The following is a 27,306-nucleotide window of genomic DNA, read 5'->3' as shown; positions in this document are numbered from 1 at the left end:
ATTGGCCTATAGTCTCTCATCTCTGTTGCATTACCTTTATTTGCCACCAGAGCCAGAATAGTAGTATTTAAGCCTTTTGGCAAGAAACCCTTACTGAAAAATGATTTCACTGCAGTAGTGAGATCCCCACCAATGATAGTCCAGGAAGCTTTGAAAAATTCAACAGTGAAGCCATTAGGTCCTGGAGATTTATTGCTCGGCATCCCCATCACTACTTCTCTTATCTCTTCAGTCGTCCTGGAGATTGATTGAAAACTTCTGTTAACGCAAAAACAAAACTCAACACAATCCATCAATTAAAAGTTTAAATCTATTTTTTCATTGCAACAAAAAGAAAAGGCTAACGTTATTCCGAAAGAAATAGTATCAGCTATGTATAAAGAAGGGCAATTCTCTCGAATAGCCATTTTTAAATTTGTGTCGCAAAAATAGTTTTCAAAAAAAGAAAAAAAATGATCAAAATAGTATATTTTTTATTTTGAAAATTTTAATATTTATATTTTATTTTTTTAAATTTGAAATTCTATTCCCAAAATTTCACCCATTAACTCTAAAATTTAAGCCTAAATTAGTTAACCTAGAATAAAAATACGTTATTACCCTTTAATAAAACTTATTTTGGTCATTCTTTTATTGAAAACTATTTTTGCGACAAAAGCTAAAAAAAAAATGTTATTCTACAAAATTTGGTTATCTAAAAAAAATGTTATCCCAAAGCCCATTTTGGTAGTCTAATCAAAAAGACAATAAATGGAATGACTTCTTTTTCTTACAGTTATTGTACGGCAAAACACATGTCCCCAGTCCAGCCCATTGATAGAGAAATCATTAATACTAGTCAAAATAATACATAACCACGATTAACTACTTAACCCTTGATTTCACCTCATTATTATTCTCATTTTTGATTACTTCATCCTTCTCAACCGTCTCGCAATGGCGGCACCACTCCTCGCCTTCATTTTCTCCCTCCTCGCCATCGCTTCCACCGTACGCGGCTACAACATTACTAAAATCCTCGCTAACTACCCGGACTACTCCTCCTTCAACAGCTACCTCTCTCAAACGAAGCTCGCGGAAGAAATCAACAGCTACCCGACGATCACCCTCCTCGCCCTCAACAACGACGCAATGGCTTCCTTCGCCGGAAAACGTCAACTCTCCGTCGTTAAAAAAGTTCTAAGCCTCCTCACTCTCCTCGACTACTACGACCCCGAGAGCCTCCACCAAATCTCAGAAGGCACGACTCTCTCCGTCACACTCTACAACAACACAGCCGGAAACGCTCCCGAGTACCTAGGATACGTCAACATAACCGATCTTTACGGAGGCCAAGTCGCTTTTGGCTCAGCCGTTTCGGGTTCAAAGCTCGACTCTTACTTCACCAAATCCGTTAAGCAAATCCCTTACAGCATCTCCGTCGTCGAGATCGATGCTCCGATCATCGCTCCGGGAATCTTAGCCGCCCCTGCTCCTTCCCCCGCCAACATCACCGGATTGCTGGAGAACGCCGGTTGCAAAACCTTCGCTAAAATGCTTGCCAAGAGTGGAGTGCTCAAGAAGTACGAATCCGTTATTAAAAAAGGCTTAACGGTTTTTGCACCGTCCGATGAAGCTTTCAAAGCTAAAGACGTCCCTGATCCGACAAAGCTCACAAAAGCTAATATGGTCTCGCTACTAGAGTATCACGCCCTCGCTCACTACAAACCCAAAGGCTCACTGAAGAGTAACAAAAACAAAGTCTCCACGTTAGCCACCACCGGAGCTGGAAATTTTGATCTTACGACCTCCACCTCCGGGGACGAAGTTGTTCTTCACACCGGCATTGCTTCGTCGAGACTCGTCCACACGGTGCTGGACGCTACCCCGGTCGTTATTTTCACGGTGGATAATGTCCTCCTCCCTACTGAGCTATTCGGAAATTCTCATTCTCCGGCGCCGGTGCCGGCGCTATCTCCGGCCGAAGGAGCTTCGCCCACCGCTCCTTCACCGTCAGAACCTCCTACGGACGAGTCACCGGAAAGTTCTCATTCGAACTCGTCCAAAGGTTTAGCTAACAGCAAGTCGGCTAACGCGGCGGTTGCCGTGAGCTCACCGTCGTTGTTCACCGCATTGGTCACGCTTGCTACCATAGCCGTGTTTCAGTTAGTTGAAACCTTTTGAATTCTCGTAGTTGTTGTTTTTGAGGGTTATTACTAAACGATGTAGTTTCACACTGTACAAAATATATAAAATAAATGGGCCTACACTATCTGGAGTTGAGAGAGGTGTGGCCCAGTAATATTTATTGTGGAGAAGCCCGACTTCCTCCCTTTTCTTTTTTTTTTTTTTTTTTTTTTTTTGTAACAAACCCGACTTCCTCCCAAACCTCTTGATACCGACACTTTTCTCTTAAGGGATGCCGGCGCTCGTACCGAGTCTTTATTCTGATAAGACGCTCGTGTCTCGGTTCCATTTAACGAACGGCAAGGCGTTCAAACATCTGATGGGAATCAGAAACATGTGGACATACATAATGGACGAAGACGATAAATTACTTACACTCATTCCAAATCATTTTCCATTAACTAACACATCAGAAGTAAGGTGTAGTGTAGATAGACCGGGGCAAATGGTACGGTTTGTAACATGGGGAGTTGTATATAGGCCCGGTCCATGGCATAAGCCACATAAGAGGTTGATTCCTATCATTGCATTCAAAAATTTAATTACAAATTTGCATTATATGTATAATTGTATATTTGCTTATATTGGCTTTGGGCTTTAAACAAATTTTGTTCTTGTTGGTCGGGCACTCCAGTATATTTACGTGGAAATGCAAAGATAAATGTATTGATTAAAATATATATATGTGAAAGTTTTGGGATGTCTACTTCAGGACAAAGCATCTCCATAATGTGATGCAATGATAGCAACGATAGAATGAAGGGGAAAGGAGAGAGCTAGGCTAGAGATGGTGGCTAACAATAGAAAGCGCAAAGAGTAAGTCAGAGGAATCTCAATGGATAATCTGAAACTAAAAAGAGAGGCTCTGATGGTGAGAAGAGGAGTAGAAACTCCTTTTTGCAACAACCTCATCACTTTGAAAGCAATAAACTCACCCTCTCCTACCTCTGATGAGTTTATTAAAATCTTATGAACTCCTTTATAAGTTATATATTTGGTTCTAATGGTAAATTTCTCTTAGTTAGTTAGCTTTGATCCATTTTGTTGTATATGATCAGATACTCAAAGGCTATGTATGAATAGTAGTAGAGATAATATCAATAGTATAATTATAACAAGTTTTGAACACTTTTTTAGAGAAGCGTGGATGGATGGGGTTTCATTTCGCTGTTGACTATCTCCTCCAATTCCATTTGATGCCTCTTATAACTTGGTTTGTCTTTGCATTTGGGTTTCTCTATTGACATTATCAATACAAGAAATGAGTACGTTTTATTTAGTGGTCCTAGTCTTTGGTCTCATCAATTTATTCTAAACCTTTTTTCTCCATGTATATCATCAGTACATGTAATGAGTAGAGTCTTTTTGTCAATGTGTAGCTTGATATTTTTATTGAATAGTCATGAAATTTAGCTTTATATGATAAGAATTTTTCACATGAGACTATTTTGTTATCTACTTGTTTCTTTTTACTTTTCTACTGGGTTTTAGAGAAATTTAATATGGTGGGATATAGTTAGGATGTTGGCAAAAAAATAATAAATTAGAGATTGGAAAATAAGGAGTTTTTATTGGGCTACAGAAAGAAGGAAGGGGATTGGGCATATGTGCATGTGGAATTTGTGGGTTTTGAAAAGAAAATAGCCCACAAAATTCATTATGCAAAATGATGATGATGATAATGATGGTTGATGAATCTATCGTCGGCGAGTGGGGAATGGGGTTATTATGGCAAATGCGTATGATGATTGTGTGGGAGGAAGAAGCCAAGTCGATGGTTTCGTTTTCGAAATTAAATGTGCTTTGGTTTTTGCTTCTACTCCTACTCGAGTACTCCATGACTTTATCCACTACTACTTACTTCAACATATATATGTTACTATGTTTATAATGTGCATAAACATACATGTATATTATTATTGTAAATATGCTAAAACAAAAGTCATTGCACCCGATTCCGTTGTATCGATTTAACACTTTTTCCTGTACTTTCCAAGTTTTCAGAACCATCATCCCTTAAACCCAAGCTCTCTACCTCACGTGAACCATCACGAGGCAACAATACGATATTGACTAGTATATCAATATATAGATAAAGAATACATAAGGAAGATACACAAAATTGGCTTAAACATGGTGCTAAGCTATGTTTTATCATATAGTTGCCCAATATGCGGCTCATAATAAAGATAAGCACAGTGCTTATTAGCTAAGAATCTTAATAATATTCTACATCTAAACATCTATATAAACTAATGGACGGGGAACAATGACATACAAATGGTAGCAAGTAAAGTTAAATAAACTTTAGAAAGTAAGTCTTGTTTTGTTTATTTAACGGAATGATTAACCATCATTAGATATGACTTTCAATGAGTTGAAAATTCTGGATTTTACACTCTCTCTACCTTGGTGGCTCGGGTACGTAATCATAAAAGTCCCATTAAACCGAAAACACGAAGAAAGAAAAGAAGACAGACTTGATGGATTAAAAAAAGAGTTAAGTAAGAGAAACATTTGTACTTGTGATGAAGATCGAGGTTTTGACGTCCTCTTAACCTTTTGACTACTTTGGCTCCCAACTAATCATGATTTGACCTTTTTCCAGTCAAAAAAATCTGCCAAATCGCTTCATTAAACTCAAGACAATTCTTACAAACAAAAAGGTACAGCTTTCTTGTGCAAAATTTAAAGCTTAATCTCACAAAAATAAGCAGAGGTTAAATCCACTTTATTGATTCTTTTCTTCAACAAAAGGTTAACCATTTTATTGTAATAGTATGTGTAACGGTATTGAAGTAAACATTAAAAATGTGTGTTCAAATTTCAAATTTTCTTTTTTTTTTTTTTTTTTTTTACTTATAATCAGATCGCTATAATTAAATATTTGAAATTTGATACCTTCAAATATTTTTTAAGTAATTTACTATATTAAATAAATAAAAATGGAAGAACTTTTGGTCTAGATCCATACCTTGTTTTGAGAACCCAATGAGTGATCATTTGGTTGGAACAAGAGACCGAGCCTTGCAAACAAAGGGTTAGTTCATTGTAATGGTTAGGTCGAAGATTCATAAATTCCACTTATACCTAATCAGAGCTTGTACCAGTAAAATTTATTCGGTCTAGAATATATTGTGTATATGTAAATGTAAAGAATAGTTGTTGGTGTATTAGAATAGCCAAATGTTGCACAGATTTGACTAACTGTCACCTACATTTGTAAGGCTCCATCAAACCATGTGACAAACAAACATTATCATAAATTATAGGGAACCAAAATTGAATAGTTTGTTTCTTCATGTGTACCTCTTAACTGTGAGTTGAGCTTTATAGTTTATAGGGAACCTATTAAAATTCTTCTAAATAGTACGATTATCAGTCTAACAAAAAAAAAAGATAAGATAATGATATGATATAGATAAATACTGTTTTTGCTAATACTTGTTCTTCTCCCTCATAAACATCTTTCACTGGCCCTTTGTAATTATGATTCTTCTCTTGACATCATTGCCTTCTAAAGGAGCATCTCTATCTCTCTATAAAGAAAATGCAAAACACAACAAACTTTCATCTATATAACGCTTCTATATCTCTCCCACTTGATCAAACACATCTCACTTCTCCTCTCTGTCTATTCCTGATCTCTCTTCAAGATCCAAACATGTGTTTAAGTTCTTCAAAACCATTCTCACACACACCCACGAGACTAGTTTTGTACCTCAAAACAGAAACCCACGTTCACATCCCTCGTCTCTCCAGGTTTCAGTCTCAATCATCACACACCTCTCTGAAAACTATCTAAGTCACTGTAACGTTTTAACGGTCTGTTTTGTACTTTTTTCAGGAGGAGAAAGATGTGGCGAGAAGAAAAGGAGTTGGAGATGAACAATATAAGACTCTACATGGAGAATCAATACATGATACAAGAGAACGAGAAACTCAGGAAGAAAGCTCTTATCCTTCACCAAGAAAACAAAGCTCTCCTCTCTCTGCTTCAGACCAAAAACGTTTCCATTGTTCCATAAAACAAAAACACCAATCTAAGGGCTCTAAAACACACACCAGTGTCTTATTATCTGAAGGGGTTTAGTATTATTACTTGGTATACTTCTAATTTTTTTTTAGTTTCATCTCTCATGTAATCTATCTGTGTGTTCTTTTGTTAATGGTACGTCAGACCAAAACTATCTTCCTCTTCCGACCGCAACACAAACAGTTTAAAAACGAGTAAAAGCAAACCATAAGTACTTAACAAGCAATATGATGAATGAGTTCCATCCCCCAACCACATAAACCAAACCATCTCTTCTTTCATTAAACACCAAACAAAGTAAACCCAAAACTCAAAAAGTATATTATGCTTAATATCGACCAATAAGGATAAAATCATCATCATCAAGCACCTGAACATCTCTCTCGCCCACAAAATGCTCACGTCCAATCTCCTCGACCATCTTCACAAACTCAACCCTCTTAGCCAAAGGCAACGGAACATACGGCAACCTAAACACCGGCCTGGCAACTCCAAGCTGAGCCAAAGCAGTGTTGAGCCCAATAGGGTTCGGCTCCTGGAACAGCCAACCCATCAAAGGCAAAAGCTTCGAGTTCAAATCCGAGTTCCTACCTTCAAACATCAGTTTCCTCATCAAACCAGGAACCAAGTTACTAGTAACCGATATAACTCCCCTCGCTCCATAGTCCCACCTCGAATCATGACACTCATCGTCATTCCCACTCCACACAACGATCCCTCTCTCAGTATACTCCTCAACCCTCTTGTTCCCAACGCACTCCTTCACACCAGCTAAATTAGAACTCCTAGAAAGCTTCAAGATCGCGCTAGGCGGTATGTCCTGCCCCGTTCGACCAGGGACATTGTATATAATCGTCGGTCCCATGTGCATAACGGACTGAAAATGCGCTATTATCCCGTCCATAGAAGTCTTCCCGTAGTAAGGGTTGATGTGGAGAGCAGCGTGCATCCCGACGGCGAACCCTTGCTCCGTCGCGTGGATGGCTTCTCTTGTTGAGTTGCTTCCCGTGTTTCCGATAACTTTGATGCTTCCTCCGAAACAGTTGACCGTGTGGCCTATGAGCATGATGTGCTCGTCCCAGCTCATCAGCTGGCCTTCGCCGGTCGTGCCGCCGACGATGACGCCTTCGACGCCGTTTTGAATCTGGATGTTGACTAAGTCGTCGTAGGCTTCGAGGTCGAATCTTCCGTCGGGGAGGTAGGGGGTTTTGATGGCTGTGATTACCCTTAACGCTTTTATGTCGTCAGTGTTTGTCCTGACAAAACAAATACAAAAACAAAAAGAGAATTTATATATATATATATAATGATATATTCATAAGAGTTTCTTTTTGGTCCGGTGGTAAAAGGTTTGCGGCTGTAACTTCAGCCAGCCTGTTTGAGTTGGAAAAAATTTGCGGATAGACTATTTACAATGTTCCCGCTGAAAACACTTTTATTCATAAGAGTTTCATCTAAGAGTTTATGCCACGGACCTGTTTTTAACCTCCAAGCTGCGCATAGGGAGGTGGAAGTTTGGTACAACAGCTGCTTTTGGAGAGACCCATCTTGAGCTTCTTCTGCGTTATGAAGACACATAAAAAGCAGATTAGCCTTGACTCAATAGGCAGAACAAGAATCATTAGATGTTATGTCTCGACGAACAGGTCATTGTCTATATATCACTGGATTCTTTAAACGAATAGAACCTCAGTTACACGCCAATACTATAAGCTATATCAATGCCTAGCTTGAATTAATAAAAAAAATAAAGGAAAACATTACCTAACAGCAAATGTATTGAATCTACATAATATATGAGGAGAAGAAAAGGAACCTCTTGTAGGCCTCAAATGGTGGCCTTGGGCAGGGGAAGTGTAGAACAGAGTCCATAGAACACAAGCCATAACCTTTCAAAGCTGCCATCTTTGAATACACAGTAACAAAAGAAACTGAACCCAATTTTCAGAACAACGATCCAAATTCAAACAAATCACACAAGCTTGGTGGCTAGTGTGTGATTCAGTTAACGAAAACGATGGCAATAATAATCGGAGAGAGAATCGTTGGAAGGAGAAGTGAAGCGATAGGGATATGGTAATGGAGGAGGCTTCTGAGCATAATGAGCGAAAGATTCCGATAAGGAGGAAGCGGCGAGAGATGGACGAAGGAGGAGACAGATGATGTATTAAAAATACAAAGCTGCTGTTTTTTTTAGGGTTCTCTTTTTGTCTCTCTAGATAGATATTGCCACGTGGGTATGAGTCAACGACACGCACGCACAGACATTATGGTCAACACTCTTGTAGCAGCCTTCTCGAAGACTTTTTTTAGCCCAATAGGCCACAACATTACTGGTTAAGGGATCCATTGGATCTTTTTAATATTTTTCATATTACTATTTTAGGGTAAGATTCGACCATATCCGTATTTTTTTGTGTGCATATCCGTACATTAACTCATGCAATGCCCGTTCGTGTTCAGGACGGTCCATCGTGACTGCTCCTCATAATATAGTTGTTTTTCAACGATTGTTTATTTTTTGGTCTAGTTGTCTATTGTCTTAATATACACTATGATTAGTCTACACCAGTGTTTTTAAACCCGGACCGAACCGGTGGTCAGACCGGGTCCATGAATCAAAAATAATCCGGGTTGGGTTAATGCTAAAACCCAACTAAAATCGAACCAGTTAAAAACCCCTATCGAACCGTAAAAAACCCGGGAACCGGCAACCCAATGAACCGCCCAAACTCCGGTTCGCATATATGCAAAAACTTTTGTTAATGAAACAATTAATTTTTCTTCTTTTTAAGTAAAAATAAGATTTATCAAAGATTAATAAAGTATCGTCTCTCGTTTTTTTCTTTTGTCGTTTCTACAACTTATAAATTACAAGATTCATAAAGTTTAATATTCACGTCAAGATATTGTTTTTGTCTATTTCTCACCTTGTTTAAATTTTTATTTCATGATCACTTGTTTTGAAGACTTTAAATAATTAAAATATTTACGTTTCTGAAATTTGTATTTCAAAATGTAACTTTTACCTAATATGTATATATATTTTTTTTAAAGGTGGAGAAGATTTAGAGTGATAAGATCTGCGAATAAAGTTTAAATGTTCTTTTCATATTGGTTTTAGATTTTAAGTTTTTCTACACATTATGGCTATGTAAACATTTTATTTGATATGATTTATTTTTTTAAAAAAATATGAATATTATTTATAAAATATTATTAAATTTAGTTTAATCTAAGTAAACCCGATCGAACCCGGTTCAGACCGGCCGAACCACGATGACCTAGCGGAGCCACATGTAACGAGACGGGGGCCACTGAACCCAACAACATTTGAAAATTTAGTGTAATTTGTTAAAACCTAAGCTATATGCACCTATTTTAAATATTGTAGGTTAGTATTCATGCCCCCAACAAAATTATTTCCTGCATCGGCCCATTATAGGCCTAATAGTGGACAGATAATGACCAAACGCAGTCTAAGATTGATAGGCCCAATTCCGATTTGTAAGAAAAATAGAAACGGATTCTAGGTTTGGTTAACTATTACGGACTCCGTTGGTTCGTAAGCGGTCTTGTTTTCTAGTGCGTCTACTCACTCTCTCCTTTTTATTCTTCTTCAAACTACATATTATAATGTGTTGCTGACATGCCTTTCTATATCTTTTTGATCACTCATCTTTCTATATATATATTTTATATCTTTTGATCACTGCGTTAAGGAAACAAACAAAACTATAATATATGTATCACTAAACACATGGAGAATTGAAGAGAGACCCACTTCAATTATAGTTGATTTATTTCGGGTTTTATATAGTGTGTAATAATTTAATTGGAAAGTCAAAGAACATATACGTATGTCCAATCACTCATAATGCCGATCAATATGAAATTTCAATCAAACCATAGCAAAAACATGGAACAACTTAAAAAAAAAAAATATATACATATATATATATATAACAAATGGCAGAAGAAAATAGACCTGTTTAATTAATGTACATATGCATTGACAAAATGTGATTATTAGTTAAGTAAATAATGTGATATCAAAATGATTAAATGGCATAAAAAAAATTTTGCACAGGCCACTCGGTTTATCTTATCGTTATAATTTTATCATTGATAGTAACCTTTCTAACAGCAAAAATGATCGATCGATCATAGGGAGGTTATAGAAGAAGGTGAAAGATAAGATGACTAGATGAGGACGCCGCTTTGATGGATCTCATCCGTTTCAACTCCGCCGTTCAGTCTTCCTCCTCTTGAAGCAGATTTTCTCTTCCGCCATGCTCCTGATGATGACTGCTCCTGCCCCGTCGCGTTCAGGCCTCTTCCCGACCCACCACCATGTAAGCTTTTTTGGTTTGAATCTCTCTCTCTCCCACCATTCCGCCGGACCCACCAGACCCTCCCGACGCTTCATCTGTTCTCGCTCTGTTTCAATTCCTCAACGCCGCCGCCAACCTTTCATCCCATGCGTTTCCCAAAATCCAAGATCTGGAGTCTCATTCGCCAATTTTGACGAGTAAGATGAGAGGCGGAGACACTCATCACTTGTCTGTTGGTGTCTCATCTTTTGTCTATGGGCGTCGATGTACTGCTGGATGCAGTTTGTTATACCACCGGCGCACAGTGTGGTCTCCTTTTCGATCATGTCCTGATGTTCTCTTCCAGGTTTGCCTCTGCGCTTCACTCTCGGTTCATTATTCTGTTGAATGGTATGAAACACGGGTTGTATGAGAGGCACTGGATATGTGGATCCTGGTCTTAATTTGTGATGTTCCGATGGAGTCTTTCTCCTTAGATTCTACTCTTGTGCTCGTTAGTAGCATCTATATGGCCTCAGTGCCAATCTCTACTGCAGTATGCAGTTTGTTTCTTGTGTTCAATCTGGCTCTTTGTGCTATGTTGGTGTGTGTTTCTTCTTGGTGGCAGATTGAAGAAACACTATCTATGATATTCCTTCTGTTGAAGCCGGTTGAGACTAGTACTTTTCTCTTGGGTGTATCCTGTCTGGAGCAGTCTATTTTCCCAATATTTCCTTATGTATGGAGCGAATTGGATGAACAAGCATTGCTGGTATTGCAAGGATTTTGCTCCCAGCTAGTGCATTTTTCTGCCTTTGAGGCAGTGATTGTGACCCTTTGGGTTACACTGGATGCAATTTGTCAAAAAGCCTATGAAATTGTTGTTATGCAGTTTTTATGGCTTTCTTTTGTAAGTTGTTTTCTTAAGCTATCTCTCTATTATTTAGTCAGTTTATTTGTCTGTTTGGCTTGCTATGGCCTTGTTGTATACTCCTATAATGGAGTTTAAACTCGTATAATGGAAGTATGGTTTGATAAAAAAAAAGATGACTAGATGAGATGTAAATGCAAAAGGGGAGAGAGATGGCTTTGGAAGTAAGGAACACACTCACTTCACTCATCGCCTCGTAAAGGAACTTTTCCTTCCCACAGATACGCACGTGCGTCGGTGCTTCACCCAATGCTCATCTTCTCTTCCCCTCTCTTAATTGCTTTCTCTTCTCTCTCACTGGCAAATCAAACACTACACACACAAATTATATTCTTCTATAAAATGTATGTGATCTACTTATATTAGCTATGATCAAGTGAGTTTTGGCAAAAAAATATCAAGTGAGTTAGTCATAGACTCATAGTTATCATCATTTTCTTGTTCCAATTTTTTATAATCTATGTCGACTCGACTTCTTACGTTTAACCGAGAAAGCTACAGCTCAGATTTACTTTATGTGGATATTACTGATAACGCATATAAATTATACGGAATTTCGTGTAAATGTGCAAACACAAGTATCTGCCACATGCAATCACCTTGTTCCCAAGCCTTGTTCTTGTCATTATGCCTCTTGCCTCTCACCATCTTCTTACCAACCTCGGAACAATCATCTTTTCTCCTTTTTTTCTTATATATTATATTTTAGCTTCTAATTACTTAAAGTTTTAAAAAATTATCCTACGGCCTTACTGCCAAATAAAAATAACCGTTGTTAAATATCTAAACAAGAAAACAATATCAAACAATGTGAACTTCTTAGAAAATGGGTTTATTGTTTGATAAATTAGTAAAGGACTAAAGAAATATTTGACCAAATACAAATAAAACTGACATTCTTAGTAACCTGTTAACTAAGTAGGAGCCTTACCTTGGTGTGTACTCGTTGAGCGTTATAAAAATTCAATGAAATCTAGGTTTTGCACTAGAATCAATCAACAATACGCAAAGCTTAATTAACACCAACACATGAATCACAAAATTCAAAATCAACAACTTATAATCTCCTAGTCAACGCAAACACACAACCCCCATGTCATACCTAAAAGATCAATCGACCGGTCCAATGACCAAAACGATTCTCTTCATCAAAGGCTACAATGATCTCTTATAAAACAAAGGGGAAAAAGAAAATTAAAATTTGACAGAAGAGATATTATAAATGAAAAACGATGAACATAACTAAAGTATTTTTTCGCCATTTAGAAAGATGGTCTTGGAGTTCCCCAATAAGCTTCTGCTGGCAGCTGAGAATTCATAAGACTTGGAGGCAACCCTTGTATAAACGACGTCGGATCTTGCATCAACTGTTGCGGCTGAGTCTGCGTTCCACCACCCATCGTCGCGTTACCATCCATATTATTAGCAACCGCTCCAGCCGTTTGCTGCTCGTCCTGATCATCTTCCTCTAAGGGCAACCTCTCATACGCAGCGTTCCCAAACGAAGCAGCCATAATCACCACAGGTCCTGAAGCCATGAGTGGACCCACCACGCTCCCTCCAACGACCTGTCCTTGACCACCGGCTAGGTAAATCGTTAGACCGGAAGCAGCCGGTGGAGCAGGAGGAGGGAGGAAAGATCCCGAGAGAGAAAGAATCTCGAAACGTCCGTGTAAGTTAACGACGGACGAGCCACCACCGGGAACCGAAGCTGGTTGTCTAATGGTAACGTTAGTAACGGCGCCGTTACCGCTCAAAACGCAGATACCACGTTGGCGACGGCGAGCGAAGACGGTGACGCTCTCCATGACGTCACATCCGTTAGCTACTTCCATCACATGGGACTTAAGAGCGTTTGCGCTGTCTCTCGTGATGATGACTGGTGGTTTTGGTTTGTTCTTGGATCCCGCTGGTCTGCCACGTGGCCTTCTCGTGATATGGTTATCTCCCCCTCCTCCTCCTCCTCCGCCTCCGCCGCCGCTTTCTCCGCCGGAACCTTGAGTGTTTTGATCTTTTCCAGCTGAAGAGTGCTCGTTTGGATCGATCTCAGTGTCTCGGTCGCGTTTTAGTCCACCGATCCTGTGCTGGTCGATATCGTGGCCGTGGTTATGTTGCTGCTGATGCTGAAACTGATGGTGTGGGTGAAGATGGAGATCTCTTGAGAGGAAAGGTGGAGGAAGAGAGCGAGAGACCTGATCCATTTCTTGAATGAAAAGAAAAAAGGCAAACAATTAAAAACCCTAATTAACTAATTAATCTCCTCTTCTCTTAACTTGAAGATGGATACACAAGAGCTCAATTCAATTAATTAAGGAGAAAAAGATTGAAATTTTGAAGAAGAGAAAATAAAAAGAGATATAAAGTCATATACATGTAAAATAAAACTGGAGCTGAACTAGTAATACATGTAAATGAAACTTCTAAGAAGAAGAAGAGAGAGGAGAGGAGAGAGATAGATTTAGGGTTAGGTCTGAGAGGGTGAGGTTAAGGAAGTATGCAGATGGAAGATGGGTTTAGTTTTGGTTTAGACTTTAGATAGACAGCGTGCCGCATGGGCGGTGTGTGGGTCCTACTGACTGTGTCACTTGTGGGGTCCACTTTTTGTGGGGCCATTCGCATATCCCCTATATATTATTTGTGAAACATTACAACTTCTTTTTGTAGCCACATGTCATCAATAGGATGATTCTTAGAATTATTAGAGAAATAGGTTGGTTCATCTAATTATATAATAAACTTTTTATTAAACTAACCATAAATTCATTATTAATGTCATTTATTATTTTCTTAAATAAAGATTACGGAATTGCCTAATGTGGGTAAAGTATATATGACAATTAATGATTTTGAATAATAAAGATCTGATAAAAAAAATGTATATTCTATCAAATTTGTTTAATTTAAAACTATTAAAATAATATTTTAAAAAACACAATAACCATATTATAAAAATTTACATTTTTCTGTATATTTTATATTTTAAATTTAAAAAAATGACTATAAATTACTAAAACTTTCAAAAGTCTCACATTCAAATTTTGCGATCAATGGTTTAAAATTTTTGTTATAACAAAATACAAATGATTACAAAATCATATAAGTAAAAGTCTAATTTAATTAATCATTAAGATTTAAAATATATATGTATATATATCATTCTAAATTAAACTATAAACCATATTGAATAAATAAATATTTTAGTTTCAAAATTTACTTTGAATAATTTTTTTTGATAAAATTTTTTAACTAACATTGATAATTTTTTTTTTAAATTATCAATTACTAAAATTATTAATCCCACAATAAAATTTTTGTTATCAGTAATTTAAAGTTTTTGCTATTAAAAATACACATGATAAAAAATAAATATGAGTAGAAAGCATCATTTAAAAAAATAAAAAAAATAAAATAGACATTAATATTAAAAATATATTATGTATGTTAATATTATTTAAATTTAATTACATATCCTATCAAAATTTTTTTAAAAAATGTTTGGATTAATAAAATTGATTTATACGTTCGCACCAATTTAATTATATATGTAATAGTTACTGACTTTTAATTATTCAATATATATTTATTATTTCATAATATGTAAGAACATATAATACATAAAATAATTTATATATATAATGTTTATCCAGCGCAAGGCGCGGATCTTAATCTAGTTGTGTAATAATTTCGGTTGTTTTTATTTTTGTAAGAAAAAAAAGTCCGTGAAAATATTGGATGAGGACTTACTAGAGACATATATATTCCATGGATGCGTGGGATTAAATCAAACACTATATGGACACACAAATTGAAGCACCCGAGTCTATATTGAATCTAAAATAAATTTGTAAGTTAAGCTGATGATGATTTTATAGCTGGGACTTGCCTTATGTACGGCATTATGTTTCTCGTTGTAACGGTAGAATTTAAATATATTTCTATCTATTTGTACACACATAACACATCCCCTATATATTAATTGAAGAACATTTGAAAAGATGTAACCTCAATTTTGTATTAATTAAAATAGACCCCAATGCATAGGTGGCACTCAATTAGGTAGTCAATTACATTCAATTGAAAAATAAGTAGGTCCACATTTGATTTTTATATGTTGTTAGATACATAAGTTGGTCAAACTATATGATATAATAATATGATATGTTATTTTCTTTCCTTAAATCAAACCTACGGAATTACCATAAATGACAAATATATATATGACAATTAATGATTTTAATAATAAAGATTTGATAACAATTTATATCTCCTTCATCATTTTTTGTTTAATTTTATATTATTAAAATAAATTAAACAATCAAATTAGCTATAAAAGTAAAATTTAGATTTTTTCGTATATGTTATATTTTGAATTTTTAAAAATGATAATAAATGACTAAAACTATTAAAATTATTATGTTAAAAATTAATGATCAATGGTTTAACATTTTTATTATAAGAAGATACACATGATTTTAAAACCATATGAGTAAAAAATATCATTTAATAATAAAATAAATAAATATATATATATATATATATAGATTAAACACTATATACCATAGGATTACATAAATATTTTAATATTAAAAGTTTCAATGAATTTTCAAGAACATTTATAAATTATAAACTTATTAAAGATTTCAGATTGAAAATTTTGTTATCGATGATTTAAATATTTTGTTATAAAATGATATGAATGATCATAGAACCGTATGATTATAAATTCTTATTTAATAAATAACTATATAAAATATACCATTCTTAGAAAAATAGGTTGGTCCATCTTAACTTATATTACACTTTTTATTAAACTAACTATCGAATTGATAAATAACGTACCAAAAAATGTTTTGCACTTTCCTTAAATAAAAGCTACGAAATTACCTAATATGATTAACATATATGTGAAAATTAATTATTATGAATAATAAATATTTGATAACAATTTTTGTATCTTAGTTCTTTTTAAAATTTTATATTATTAAAAGATATTAAAAATCACATTAAATATATAATAAAAACATTTATATTTTTTATATGTTATATTTTGAATTTTTCAAAACGTCTATAAATTATTAGAAATTTGAAGATCACCACTCTTAAAATTTTGTGATCAATAGATTTTTTTTTTGTCATAATAAGTTACAAATGATCATAAAATTGTATTAATATGAACTTTTATTTAATATTATAAGAAGATACACATGATTTTAAAACCATATGAGTAAAAAATATCATTTAATAATAAAACATATATATATAGATTAAACTATATACCATAAGATTACATAAATATTTTAATATTAAAACTTTCAATGAATTTTCAAAAACATTTATAAATTATAAACTTATTAAAGATTTCACATTGAAAATTTTGTTATCGATGATTTAAATATTCAGTTATAAAACGATATGAATGATCATAGAAGTGTATGATTATAAATTCTCATTTAATAAATGACTATATAAAATATACTATTCTTAAAAAAATAGGTTGGTCCGTCTTAACTTACATTATATTTTTTATTAAACTAACTATCGAATATTCGTATTGATAAATAATCTACCAAATATTGTTTTTGCACTTTCCTTAATTAGAAGCTACGAAATTACCTAATATGATTAACGTATATATGAAAATTAATTATTATTAATAATAAATATTTGATAACAATTTTGGTATCTTAGTTCTTTTTTTAATTTTATATTATTAAAAGATATTAAAAAAATCATATTAAATATATAATAAAAACATTTATATTTTTTATTATATGTTATATTTTGAATTTTTCAAAACATCTATATATTATTAGAAATTTGAAGATTCTCACTCTGAAAATTTTGTGATCAATAGATTATTTTTTTTATTATAATAAGTTACAAATGATCATAAAATATAACGCATATGAATTTTTATTTAATAAATATTCAAACTAAATAATATATATTTATATATATATATATATATATACTAATGATTTAAAGCAACAAGATTGTCTGATCAATTTAGTTGTCCAGTTGAAATCTTTCAAAAGTATGTGAAAGACTAAAGTCAAAGTAAATATGAATTTAGAATAGTAGTTATATTTTACTAACCAAAATACCGAAAAAAACCGAACCGAATCGAAACCAACCCGATATCTGGGTTGAACACCCCTAATCCAAATGAAGCCAAACTATTGTTTCATTCTCCAAAATATAATAAAAATAATAACTTAATTCCGCGCAAGGCGCGGGTCTTATCCTAATTCAATAGGTAAAGAGCAACTGAGGAGAAAATAATAATAATCTTCAATACAATGAGGTAGGTAAACACTTATATATTTCCTTTTTAGCAGTCACTATTTCATGTGTACATAAATGTTCTAGTATTCATTTTGATTTACGTTGACGGACAACTTTCAAACAATCATTAAGAAATAGGAATCCATATCATATTTATATAGAATTCCTTAAGGTTATTTATAGAGAAAATGCATCTAATTGTTTTCTTTAATTTCCTCACAAATAAATGTTTTTGTTAGTCTTCACAAATATTCTTGAGAAAAATGCATGTGTCCACATATAGATATTTGTACTTTTAAGAATAATTAAGGTGCATGAAAGTTAGTGACAAATAATTAAGAGTTGAAATGGCAAAAACAAGCTGAGAATATGAAGAATAGACGTTATTGTGGTTGGATAATGACAGAAACTGTTTAAAATATGTCACTTCAAATCTAGGAGAAGAGAACCCACTCATTGTATTTACTTATATACGCTATCCGTTGTAGTATTATTTTTATGATATATGCACTGATATTTTATACAGTTTTCTAGGATATTTTCTAGCTATGTATATATAGATCCGAAAGATTTTCTAGCTATGTATATTTTTTTGAAAGATCCGAAAGATTCCAGGATTTACTATCATTCTAATATCTCTCGACGAAATAACGATGTTACTCATTCAATCATTATAAAAGCTATATATAATGTCAATGTTGTTAGCTTTTCAGTGATTACATTTTTTTTTCTCGACTCTACTAGCTAGTAAACGAAATTATTAATCAGAAAAAAATATGTATGAGCTTGGAGTCAAACAGAAAACTAACCTTTTCTTTTGACTCCTTTTTTTTTGAGATTTTAACCCCACACCTGCATTTTATCTACGAAAATGCCATTAACATTTTTTTTTTTTTTTTTTCGAAAATGGCTTCTTTACTGTCTCAACCTCATCTTCTTCAAGTATTTACAATATTGCCACTGCAATGAATAGTGGCAACAACCTTGTACGAACTGTTTGGAGCTTTTAATGCCCTTTAATGCACGTAAATCTCTTTACACTCTCTCTGTTTCAATTGTTATGAACTAAAAACAACATTTCTTTCACTTTCTCTCTATATTCATCCAAAAAACTCAAGCTTTTGATTCAAAATATGGGTATGGTTGACAGAGCCATATTTCTTTCGTTTTTACTTACGGTTGCTTTCGTTTGAGGTTCTGGGTGGTTGGAGAAGACCCTGTGTGCAAACGAAGTCATCTCACCTAGTTTAAGGTACGAATTTGAATTTTTTTTCAAGATCTGTTCGCGTAGAAGACTTACTAGTAAGTCATCTGTATGTAGAAGACTTACTGATGAGTCTTCTGGTCAAACGGACGACTTAAATTAAGTCGTCCAGCTTTGTTTGTTAAAAAAAACACTCCAGACGACTTATATATACGTCGTCTACGAGAAACGGGCTAGTTTTGCATTTGACCGAATCGTGTCAGATCTTTGACTATTTCTGGACGACTTATAATTCAGTCGTCTCTGGGAAAGTTAAAATTTTAATATTTTATGAAAACTTGACGACTTACGTGTAAGTCGTCCTAGGTTAGTTTTGTAATTGAAAAATAAAACTTGAAATTTAACTTTCTCCAGACGACTTAGATGAAAGTCGTCCAGCTAAACGACTTAATTTAAGGTCGTCCGGGATAAGCAAGGTTTGACCAGAAAATTGGGAAAAATTCTGGACGACTTTGCTTTCCCCGGACGACTTTAAATTAAGTCTTCTGGAGGGACGACTTTATATTAAGTCGTCTGGTTAAAGTTAAATTATGAAGTTTTATTTTTCAATTACAAAACTAACCTAGGACGACTTACACGTAAGTCGTCAAGTTTTCATAAAATATTGAAATTTTAACTTTCCCAGAGACGACTGAATTATAAGTCGTCCAGAAATAGTCAAAGATCTGACACGATTCGGTCAAATGCAAAACTAGCCCGTTTCTCGTAGACGACTTATATATAAGTCGTCTGAAGTTTTTTTTTTAACAAACAAAGCCGGACGACTTAGAATTAAGTCGTCCCTTTTAATTTTCAATTGCAAAAGTGACCTCTTTAGACGACTTACCTTTAAGTCTTCTGGACGACTTAATGCTAAGTCGTCTGCGGCAATGTTTATTGAACTTCTTCATTTTCTCTATGTTTACTAATGTGTTTTATTTTGAATATTTGCAGATGATTTTTCAGTTACATGCAGTGTATGGAGAATGGTTGTTGAGAGATTTCCGTTGGGATTTTGTGGTTGATGATCTCAAAGGAGCAAGATTGTTTTTATTGAATGAAGATTCAACACATGCTGAACTTGTTGCAATGGCTCAAGAAGATTATAACCTGGACATGAGAACAGTGAGTGTGGAGATTAGCTACTCATTACCAGCAGAAATGATGATGGCTCCAGGCAGTCTTCCCATTCATGTTACAAGTGATAGACAAGTTCGAAACTTGCTGGAGATACTCAAAACCCATAGAGTATGTCTTTGTGTATCAAGCCGCAGCAAGGTCGAAACGGTTTCAGAGAAAAGGGATATTGATGAAGCTGGTGAATGGGAAAAAGATGTTGGTGATAATGATGAAGCTGGTGAATGGGAAGAAGATGTTGGTGGTGATGATGAAGATGTTGGTGATAATGAGTTTGTTGAAGATGAAAATCAAGATGGGGAGGAGGAAAATGGGGAGGAGGATGCTGATAATTCTATTGTTGGTGAAACGGATCAGAATGGTGGGGATTACAGTCTTTATGGAAAGGTTCCAGATGAGGACGAGGAAGATGATGATAATATTTGTTTTGAAGAAATCCAAAAGGCATATGCTAAGACAAATGCTATTGAAGGAGGAAAATCGAATGGTACCATCTATGTCAACCAGAGTTTTGTTAGCAAGGGTGCACTGCTTTCAGAGCTGCGGTTGGCAGCAGTGAGGGGTAAGTTTTCTTTCAGATTATACAAATCAACGAAAACTCTCGTTGTGGCAACATGTCCGGTTAGCTATTGTGGATGGAAGGTCAGAGCGAGTGTCAAACATGGGACAAACACGTTTTGGGTAACAAAGTATGTGGAAAAACATTTATGCTCAGCGGGAGACCGAATCGCTCAGCGGAGACACTGTACTCCGAAGTATGTAGGTAGTCTTTTCATTGATCGTGTTGGAATCATTGATGGGATAACTCCGCAGCATATCACTGATGCAATGAGGAACATGTTTGGCATGGCGCTTGATTACACCACTTCATACAGAGCACTGTTATATGCACAAAGATTGGTGAGAGGATCAGCAGAAGAAGGGTATTCGCGTCTGGCATCATATCTCGAGCAAATCTCCATTGCAAATCCTGATTCTATCACGGCGATAGAACTTGATTCTATGAAAAGATTTAAGTATCTATTTCTCTCTTTTGGAGCTTCTATCAAAGGTTTTAAGTATCAGAGAAGGGTCATTGTGGTGGATGGAACTCACCTAAGTGGAAAGTATGGAGGAACTATGTTAGTTGCAGCCGCACAAGATGGCAATTTTCAGATATTCCCATTGGCTTTTGGGATCGTGGATGAGGAAGATATACCTTCTTGGGAATGGTTTTTCACAAAATTGGCTAGTTGTATATCTCATGACAAGCCTCTGGTGATAGTCTCCGACCGGCACAAGGCCATTAAAAGTGCGTGTGATAAGGTGTTTCCTTGGGCAACCCGAGGAATATGTTATTATCACCTTCAAGATAACATTGTCAAAAAGTTTAAAGGGAAACATCTCATGTACTTGGTGAAAGGGGCTGCTTATGCTCACACGGTTTACGATTTTGACCGGTACATGGCTGAGATACGGAGTGCAAACCCGGAACTTGCAACGTATTTGGAGAAAGCCGACGTCAGGCTATGGTCAAGGGTTTATTGTAAGGGGAACAGGTTCAACATAAAAACAAGCAACATTGCTGAATCTATTAATTCCGCACTGAAGCGAGCAAGAGGATTTCCGATTACGTTCCTGCTGGAGTTCATAAGGCAGAAGTTAGGAAAATGGTATTGGAAAAGGAGACAAGATGCTTTGAGTCTCACAACTGAACATAGCCGGGCTGTTGAATACTTGCTTGCTGTTCGAGAAGAGATAGCGGGTATGATGACGGTCGAACCAATTGATGGATGGCATTTCTTTGTCAAAGGTGGCAAAATGGACTGTGTGGTTGATTTGGAACATGCAAAGTGTGATTGTGGTGTCTATGGAGTGGAGAAAATACCTTGCTCTCATGCTATAGCTGCTGGAATACATGCTGGTTTGCATATCTCCACACTTGTATGTCCACTGTACTCAAAGAATTATCTGTATGCAGGATACTCAGAGAATATATATCCTATCGTGTCACAACATATTGAGGAACGAGAATGCTTTCCTCCAGAACTAAAGCGTGGTCGGGGGAGACCGAAGAAATCAAGATGGCAATCTTGGTTGGAGCTATCTAGGATGAGAGGACACAAACCCAGGAAGAAACACAGGGCACGGAGATGCTCAAACTGCAAGGAAACTGGCCATACGAAACCACAATGTACACAACCAGTTGACTAGTTGTCCAGACGACCTAAATTTAAGTCGTCCCGTCTTGATTACCCGTCCAGACGACTAAATATTTAGTCGTCCAGTGTATTTTATTTTTAGACGACCTTCTACTAAGTCGTCCAGTGTATTTTATTTTTAGACGACCTTCTACTATCCCTTCAAGTGTATTTTATTTTTAGACGACCTTCTACTATCCCTTCAAGTCGTCCAAACCTTCTAGACGACTTATTTGTAAGTCGTCCAGTTGGAAAACCTTCCAGACGACTTATAATAAGTCGTCCAAACCTTCTAGACGACTTATTTGTAAGTCGTCCAGTTGGAAAACCTTCCAGACGACTTATAATAAGTCGTCCAAACCTTCTAGACGACTTATTTGTAAGTCGTCCAGTTGGAAAACCTTCCAGACGACTTATAATAAGTCGTCCAAACCTTCTAGACGACTTATTTGTAAGTCGTCCAGTTGGAAAACCTTCCAGACGACTTATTTGTAAGTCGTCCAGTTGGAAAACCTTCCAGACGACTTATTTCTTCCAGACAACTTATATCATGTTCAAATACAAAAATCATGTTAAAAAATCATGTTCAAATACAAAAATCATGTTAAAAAATCATGTTCAAAAATCATGTTCAAAAATCATACATGCCCACGAACTTATCACCATCCACATTTTCTTTCAGATGCTGATCAACAAGCTCCTTCCATATATCCACCGCCATATTATCCCTCATTTTCTTCGCGTTGCACCTAGCAAAGTCTTTAGGGTCAAAGGAGCCCCCGAGCGCATGACATTCAATGTACTTTACAGTGTACACGCCACAATCACCATTGTTGGCCGTGGGTACACCTTTCAGCGGTCTCTCATATGTGTATGGCTCCAACCCGTATTTGACCCGCATTTCGTCGGTGGCTGCGCACTCAACAAGCAGATAAGGGACCATCTGGAGAAAAGGCTCCATTATCGCATCCCATGCGTCTGGTACACTAGATGAAGGTATGCTGTCCCAGACGACTATGTGCCTCTTAGGGATCGATATCCAAATAGCAACCCAATGCTTGTCGTCCAAGTTCACTGGCGCATAGATATCATCAATGTCCTCCCCCCACTTCTTGTTTGATTGGCAAAATGAAGGTATTGATCCGTCATAAAAATACGACGCCCCACCAGGTAGAACTCTTCCTAAACCTTTGTGATCAGGTTCCGATGTTTTGAAGAGCTGATACTGCTCTCTCCAAGACTGAGAAAAGTTGTGATCCAGGAAGCACATTCGCTCGCTCCTGAAAGCTTGTGGGTTCTCCTGATACCTCTGCCTTAGCACATTAATCCAAGCATCTATATGCTGCATATTAAATATAACAAGTTAGAAGTTACCAGACGAAGACGACTTATATTTAAGTCGTCTACGTGGTCGTCCAAGTAGACGACTTTCCAGACGATTTATCTTTAAGTCGTCTGGAAAGTAGTCTACTTGGACGACTTTGTAGACGACTTAAATCGTGTGCAGAAGACTTACGCAGTCTTCCAGCCATCCTCTGGCTGTCCGGAGGAAGTGGTACCACCTTGTTGGTGATGTACGTGGTTTGTCCTCGATCTTAGTTAAATAATGACTGCAAACAAAAAAGCAATCAGTTTTGGACGACTAAATCAAGCTATTATGGGTAAAGCAATCACTTACGGATCAGTTTTCAACCAATCAGCGAGTTCCTTCAACTTTTCTTTGTTTACTGGCGGAAATGGATTATAGGCTGCCACTTTATCTTTTTTTTTCTCTGCCATATAAGGAGATCTCACAGTAGGAGCAGGTTTCTTCGCTCGTTTACTCTTTGCACGCTTGTCCAATACAACCAGGCTCGGTTGTGAAACTGGATCGCTTGGCTCGGTGGAAGCGAGGCTCGGTTGTTGATCTGTGGAAGCGAGGCTCGGTTGGTGATCGGTGGAAGTGACAGCAACAATCTCTTTGGAGGTGACACCATCTGCTTTATTTACCGAGTTCGCCTCGGTTGCTGTATCCTCCGGCAACCATCTCTGCAATAAAAGTTGCACACAAGTTAACCCTGGACGACTTAAATAAAAGTTGTCTGGACGACTAGTTAACCCTGGACGACTTAAATAAAAGTTGTCTGGACGACTAGTTGACCCTGGACGACTTAAATAAAAGTTGTCTGGACGACTAGTTGACCCTGGACGACTTAAAATTAAGTCTTCCGTGGTCAACTAGTCGTCCAGACAACTTACGTTTAAGTCGTCCAGGGTCAACTAGTCGTCCAGACAACTTTTACAGTCGTCTGGACAACTAGTTAACCCTGGATTTGATACTAACATCTTTGATTTGAGGAGGCTGTTTCTTTTGAGGAGGAGGCTGTTTCTTTTGAAGAGGAGGAGGCTGCTGCTGTTTCTTTTGAGGAGGAGGAGGCTGCTGTTTGGTTTGATGAGGAGGAGGCTGGTTACTAACCACGGTTTCATTGGCATGAGGGGTAGCCTGTTTGTTTCTACCCCCGGTTTCTTTGGCAAGAGGGGTAGGCTGTTTATCTTGAGGGGTAGCCTGATTGGTTAGAGGTGGAGGGGTAGCCTGATTGGTGACACCAACCTTCTTCTCCACAGCTTCCAATCTATCAGACAACTTCCTAAACTCCCTCATGCACTTATTAAACCCTTTTTTCATAGCCTCAGCTACGCCCTTGAACATAATTTCCAACTCCTCTCTGGTCACCCCTCTAGCCTCTTCTCTAGCCTCTTCTCTAGCCTCTTCAGGAGCCTCTTTACGAGCTTTCTTCCGAGGTCTTGGATTGTCTTCCTCCTCCTCCTCCTCCTCCAACACAACCATCTCTTTGGCCTTCTTCGATGGAGTCACAACCTTAGGTTTTGTATTGACCTTAGTACCAGTGACTTCCCAGCAATCCATGGTCCACTTCCACGGTCTCCGCTCATACATGACTTTAATGATGTTCTCCGCGGGCAGGTCCTCAACCTCAGAGTCCCATTTTGGCCACATTTCACTAATGTCCTTCTCAACAAAGTTGATCACGCGGGTCTGCAGTAAATAGAAGAATCGAGTTAGATATTTGAAAAAAAATACTAAATAGACGACTTAATTATAAGTCGTCTACTAAGTCGTCCAGCTGGAAGACCTTCCAGACGACTTATAATAAGTCGTCTAATAAGTCGTCCAGATGGAAGACTTTCCAGACGACTTAATTAAGTCGTCCGATAAGTCGTCCAGCTGGGAAGACTTTCCAGACGCCTTATTATAAGTCGTCTAATAAGTCGTCCAGATGGAAGACCTTCCAGACGACTTATAATAAGTCGTCTAATAAGTCGTCCAGATGGAAGACTTTCCAGACGACTTAATTAAGTCGTCCGATAAGTCGTCCAGCTGGGAAGACTTTCCAGACGCCTTATTATAAGTCGTCTAATAAGTCGTCCAGATGGAAGACTTTCCAGACGACTTAATTAAGTCGTCCGATAAGTCGTCCAGCTGGGAAGACTTTCCAGACGACTTATTATAAGTCGTCCGATAAGTCGTCAAGCTGGACGACCTTCCAGACGACTTATAATAAGTCGTCTGCGCAGTCTTTTGGATTGAAGTAAATACCTGACTCAAGATAGCAGCTTTCATTGATCTGCGGCCTCTGCTGCCCTCGTAAGCCAGTATCGGTGGAGACGGACTGTCTGCTCTGGGACCACCAATACTAGCACCCAATTCCGGCATAGCTGTGTACGTCCAGACTTGAAGAACTTGTATAAACCCATCCACGGTGTAACAGCCAGCAATTTCTTTGTTCCACAAAGAGTCCATCAGCACCTTAAACGCGACTCTCCCCCATGGATAATTCTCAAACCGTTCTAAATCCATCACTAGCCTTGCCAGAGTAGATCGTGTAGCGGTTGAAAACTTTCTCCCTTCAATGAATCCAGTGAAGATGGAGAGGTACGCGAGCCGCTTGCGATCTTCCCTGGACCAATCCCCGCATCTCTTCAGTGCTGCTATTATCTGATCAGTAGTTGGCCCAGCTTCCAGATGAACTCCCAGCATCCCCCAGAAAGAAACCATCTCTGGGGTAACGTCACATTTTGGTGTCTCAAGGTCCTCGATGTACTCGCAGTTTAGACCAGTGAGGTTTTCAAACTCTAACAGTGAAAACCTCAAAGGTTCTGGACCAACGAGAGACCACATCTCATACTTCTTCTTAATGTCCAGCTTGAAACTGAGCATGTAGTGAACCAGCCTTGAAGCCCAACCAAATCCCTGCTCCTTGAACTTGATGAAAACTCCCAAACTCGACTCCTTGAGCTCTTCAAATTCGTCATCAGTAAGAGCTTTCCTAAGAGCAGTATGCAACTTGCTGTTATCCGTATGATACGAAATGCTATTGTGGGCTTCTGGCTCTTCCCCTGATGTGTATAACCTACGGGGGAGTTCTGGAATATCCATCCTTTTTGTCTGCAAAATAATCAAAGACAACAATATAAGTCCAGACGACTTAGTAGACGACTTATAATTAAGTCGTCTGGAAAGTCTTCCAAATGGACGACTTATATTTAAGTCATCTACTAAGTCGTCCAGTTGGAAGACAAAGCCGGACGACTTAAATTACTTACAAGTCTTCCAGTCGCAGAAGGAGTTGGAGTACTCGTCATTGCGGTTATAGATCTGAAAAAATAAACGTGAAACGGTGAGAATGAGTAAATTGATAGAGACAACGTTTTATGTTCATCTTTTCCTCGAGATTGATGACTTAGCGGCGTTAGGGTTTACAGAGAAACGGCGCTAAGGTTTACAGAGAAGAAGCGGCGGCGCTAGGGTTTAGAAGAAGCGGCGGCGCTAGTGTTTAGAGGAAGCGGCGGTGAGAACGTTGGTGACCACGGTGGCGAGGGCGACGGTTTGTTCGGAAATAGTGGAAGCGGCGGCGCTAGGGTTTAGAGGAATCGGCGGCGCTAGGGTTTAGAGGAATCGGCGGCGCTAGGGTTAGAAGAAGCTGCGGCGACAACGGTGAGAATGAAGTGAGATAGAT

The 27,306-nt window shown here is 37.1% G+C and overlaps 4 protein-coding genes across 4 annotated transcripts; 2 read left to right on the top strand and 2 right to left on the bottom strand.

The window, feature by feature from the left end:
- The first annotated feature begins 763 nt into the window (after nucleotides 1-763).
- LOC106392061 (fasciclin-like arabinogalactan protein 8) lies at nucleotides 764-2,323 on the top strand. Its single transcript, XM_013832840.3, has one exon. The coding sequence runs from the start codon at nucleotides 937-939 to the stop codon at nucleotides 2,161-2,163; it is 1,227 nt and encodes a 408-aa protein (XP_013688294.2). The 5' UTR covers nucleotides 764-936; the 3' UTR covers nucleotides 2,164-2,323.
- Nucleotides 2,324-5,666: 3,343 nt separating this feature from the next.
- Nucleotides 5,667-6,364, top strand: LOC106392063 (protein LITTLE ZIPPER 1-like). The gene is made up of 2 exons (XM_022701600.2): nucleotides 5,667-5,928; nucleotides 6,014-6,364. The coding sequence occupies exons 1-2, from the start codon at nucleotides 5,717-5,719 to the stop codon at nucleotides 6,192-6,194; spliced, it is 393 nt and encodes a 130-aa protein (XP_022557321.1). The 5' UTR covers nucleotides 5,667-5,716; the 3' UTR covers nucleotides 6,195-6,364.
- Nucleotides 6,365-6,397: 33 nt separating this feature from the next.
- Nucleotides 6,398-8,391, bottom strand: LOC106392062 (4-hydroxy-tetrahydrodipicolinate synthase 2, chloroplastic). The gene is made up of 3 exons (XM_013832841.3): nucleotides 8,019-8,391; nucleotides 7,678-7,761; nucleotides 6,398-7,458 (listed from the first exon to the last, which is right to left on the bottom strand). The coding sequence occupies exons 1-3, from the start codon at nucleotides 8,105-8,107 to the stop codon at nucleotides 6,531-6,533; spliced, it is 1,101 nt and encodes a 366-aa protein (XP_013688295.1). The 5' UTR covers nucleotides 8,108-8,391; the 3' UTR covers nucleotides 6,398-6,530.
- A 4,087-nt stretch (nucleotides 8,392-12,478) lies between these two features.
- LOC106395138 (AT-hook motif nuclear-localized protein 22) lies at nucleotides 12,479-14,020 on the bottom strand. Its single transcript, XM_013835661.3, has one exon. The coding sequence runs from the start codon at nucleotides 13,645-13,647 to the stop codon at nucleotides 12,709-12,711; it is 939 nt and encodes a 312-aa protein (XP_013691115.1). The 5' UTR covers nucleotides 13,648-14,020; the 3' UTR covers nucleotides 12,479-12,708.
- Nucleotides 14,021-27,306: the final 13,286 nt, after the last annotated feature.

This window comes from Brassica napus, chromosome C4, assembly GCF_020379485.1.
Source record: "Brassica napus cultivar Da-Ae chromosome C4, Da-Ae, whole genome shotgun sequence".
In the NCBI taxonomy this organism is placed as follows: domain Eukaryota; kingdom Viridiplantae; phylum Streptophyta; class Magnoliopsida; order Brassicales; family Brassicaceae; genus Brassica; species Brassica napus.
The sequence above is the reverse complement of the archived record's forward strand: the minus strand, read 5'-3'. Positions and strand labels throughout refer to the sequence as shown.

Bases quoted from the DNA above. Each gene is read 5' to 3' on its own strand.
- LOC106392061 (XM_013832840.3), top strand. From the start codon at position 937: ATGGCGGCACCACTCCTCGCCTTCATTTTCTCCCTCCTCGCCATCGCT.
- LOC106392063 (XM_022701600.2), top strand. From the start codon at position 5,717: ATGCAAAACACAACAAACTTTCATCTATATAACGCTTCTATATCTCTC. The intron at 5,929-6,013 runs GTTTCAGTCTCA...TACTTTTTTCAG, and splicing joins CACATCCCTCGTCTCTCCAG to GAGGAGAAAGATGTGGCGAG.
- LOC106392062 (XM_013832841.3), bottom strand. From the start codon at position 8,107: ATGGCAGCTTTGAAAGGTTATGGCTTGTGTTCTATGGACTCTGTTCTA. The intron at 7,762-8,018 runs GTTCCTTTTCTT...TTCATAACGCAG, and splicing joins CCATTTGAGGCCTACAAGAG to AAGAAGCTCAAGATGGGTCT. The intron at 7,459-7,677 runs GTCCGTGGCATA...TTGTTTTGTCAG, and splicing joins AGCTTGGAGGTTAAAAACAG to GACAAACACTGACGACATAA.
- LOC106395138 (XM_013835661.3), bottom strand. From the start codon at position 13,647: ATGGATCAGGTCTCTCGCTCTCTTCCTCCACCTTTCCTCTCAAGAGAT.